Genomic DNA, 1366 nt, shown 5'->3' with positions numbered 1-1366 from the left:
AGTGTGAGAAAGAGGGATGGAGAGAGAGAGTGTCGAGGGAGAGAGGGAGGAAGGGATGGAGAGAGGAAGGGAGGGAGGGAGGGAGAGAGGGAGGGAGGGAGAGGAGAGAGCGCGTGCGGAGGACCGAGGCGGCGGCCACGCGGTACCTGAGGCGTTGGTGCGGAGGTAGAGGATGTCGCTCTTGGCCCCGCGGATGTGGTCGTTGTCCACCATGGTCAGCGTCACGGCCTTCACGTAGATGGCGTACTGCGTCCAGGGCTTCAGGCCGTGCAGCAGGATGCCGGGCTCCATGTCCTTGTTGGCCGGCAGGTCCACGTCCACCATGTTCCAGCTGTTGGAGCCGCAGGCGTCCTGGCCGTCGTACTCGGTGACGTTCTTGTAGGGCCTGGAGACGGGCGAGCAAGCGGGTGGCTCAGGGCCGCCCTGGGTTCCCACCGACCCAGCCTCTCAGAAACCCTCCCTGCTCTATTGTTATTTTGTTTATGTTTATCTACCTACTTATCTTATTTTATTATTATTATTTAAAACCCCTTTCTTTTTAAAAAAAATATATTGGTATTGATTTCAGAGAGAGGAAGGGAGAGGGAGAGAGACAGAAACATCCATGATGAGAGGGAATCATGGATCGGCTGCCACCTGCACGCCCCCTACTGGGGATGGAGCCCGAAACCCGGGCATGTGCCCTGACCGGGAATTGAACTATGACCTCCTGGTTCCTAGCTTGATGCTCAAACCCTGGGCCACGCGGGCTGGGCTCCTTTGCATTTATTTTATTCAAACGCCTCCACCCCCAGAAGCCAGTGCCTTCCCACGTGTGGCTGCCACTGGCAGTGAGAGACGTCAGGTGACAGCGGAGGAAGCAGGGACCCCCCCCCCGCCCCCGCCCCCAGGACGGGACGCCGGCAGGACTCACGCTTCCTTGTAGTAGACGGTGAAGCTGATGAGGTCCCTGTAGTCTGGGGGCCGGTACCGGTGCCACGTGACGATGATGCGGTTCTTCCAGGTGTTGGTGGAGGTGAAGTGCAGCATGTCGCTCTCACCTGGGGCGCGGAGCACACCCGTGAGGTGCGGGCACCCACCACCTCCTCCTCCCCGTGCCTGCGGGGTCCCCTGCCCTGCGCCGCTTCCCTCGTCTCCAAGGCTGCTGCTCCCTGACTGCGGTCACAGGCAGCGACGGATGTCATGTGACAGCGGGGGAGGGCCCGAGGAGGCAGCATGGACCGCCCCCAACTCCCCCCCCCCAAGTCCTTTTCGCCTCAGTGGCTTTCTTATTTCTACTAAGAAAAAACCCAAAAATGGATTTCCCCCCACGGAGCTCCCAAGGGCTCCTGAAGGAGGCCCCGGTCCCCCCCCCCCCCCTCCCGGT

The 1366-nt window shown here is 60.8% G+C and overlaps 1 protein-coding gene across 1 annotated transcript in view; it reads right to left on the bottom strand.

The window, feature by feature from the left end:
• Window positions 1-1366, bottom strand: part of IGF1R (insulin like growth factor 1 receptor) — a 22550-nt gene that overhangs the window by 17109 nt on the left and 4075 nt on the right. The window contains 2 exon segments of the mRNA XM_014448666.2: window positions 147-385; window positions 914-1040. Of these exon segments, the coding sequence (XP_014304152.1) occupies window positions 147-385; window positions 914-1040 (366 nt within the window).

This window comes from Myotis lucifugus, unplaced genomic scaffold (genome assembly GCF_000147115.1).
Source record: "Myotis lucifugus unplaced genomic scaffold, Myoluc2.0 scaffold_891, whole genome shotgun sequence".
Lineage (NCBI taxonomy): Eukaryota > Metazoa > Chordata > Mammalia > Chiroptera > Vespertilionidae > Myotis > Myotis lucifugus.
This window is presented reverse-complemented; position numbering and strand designations above follow the sequence as displayed.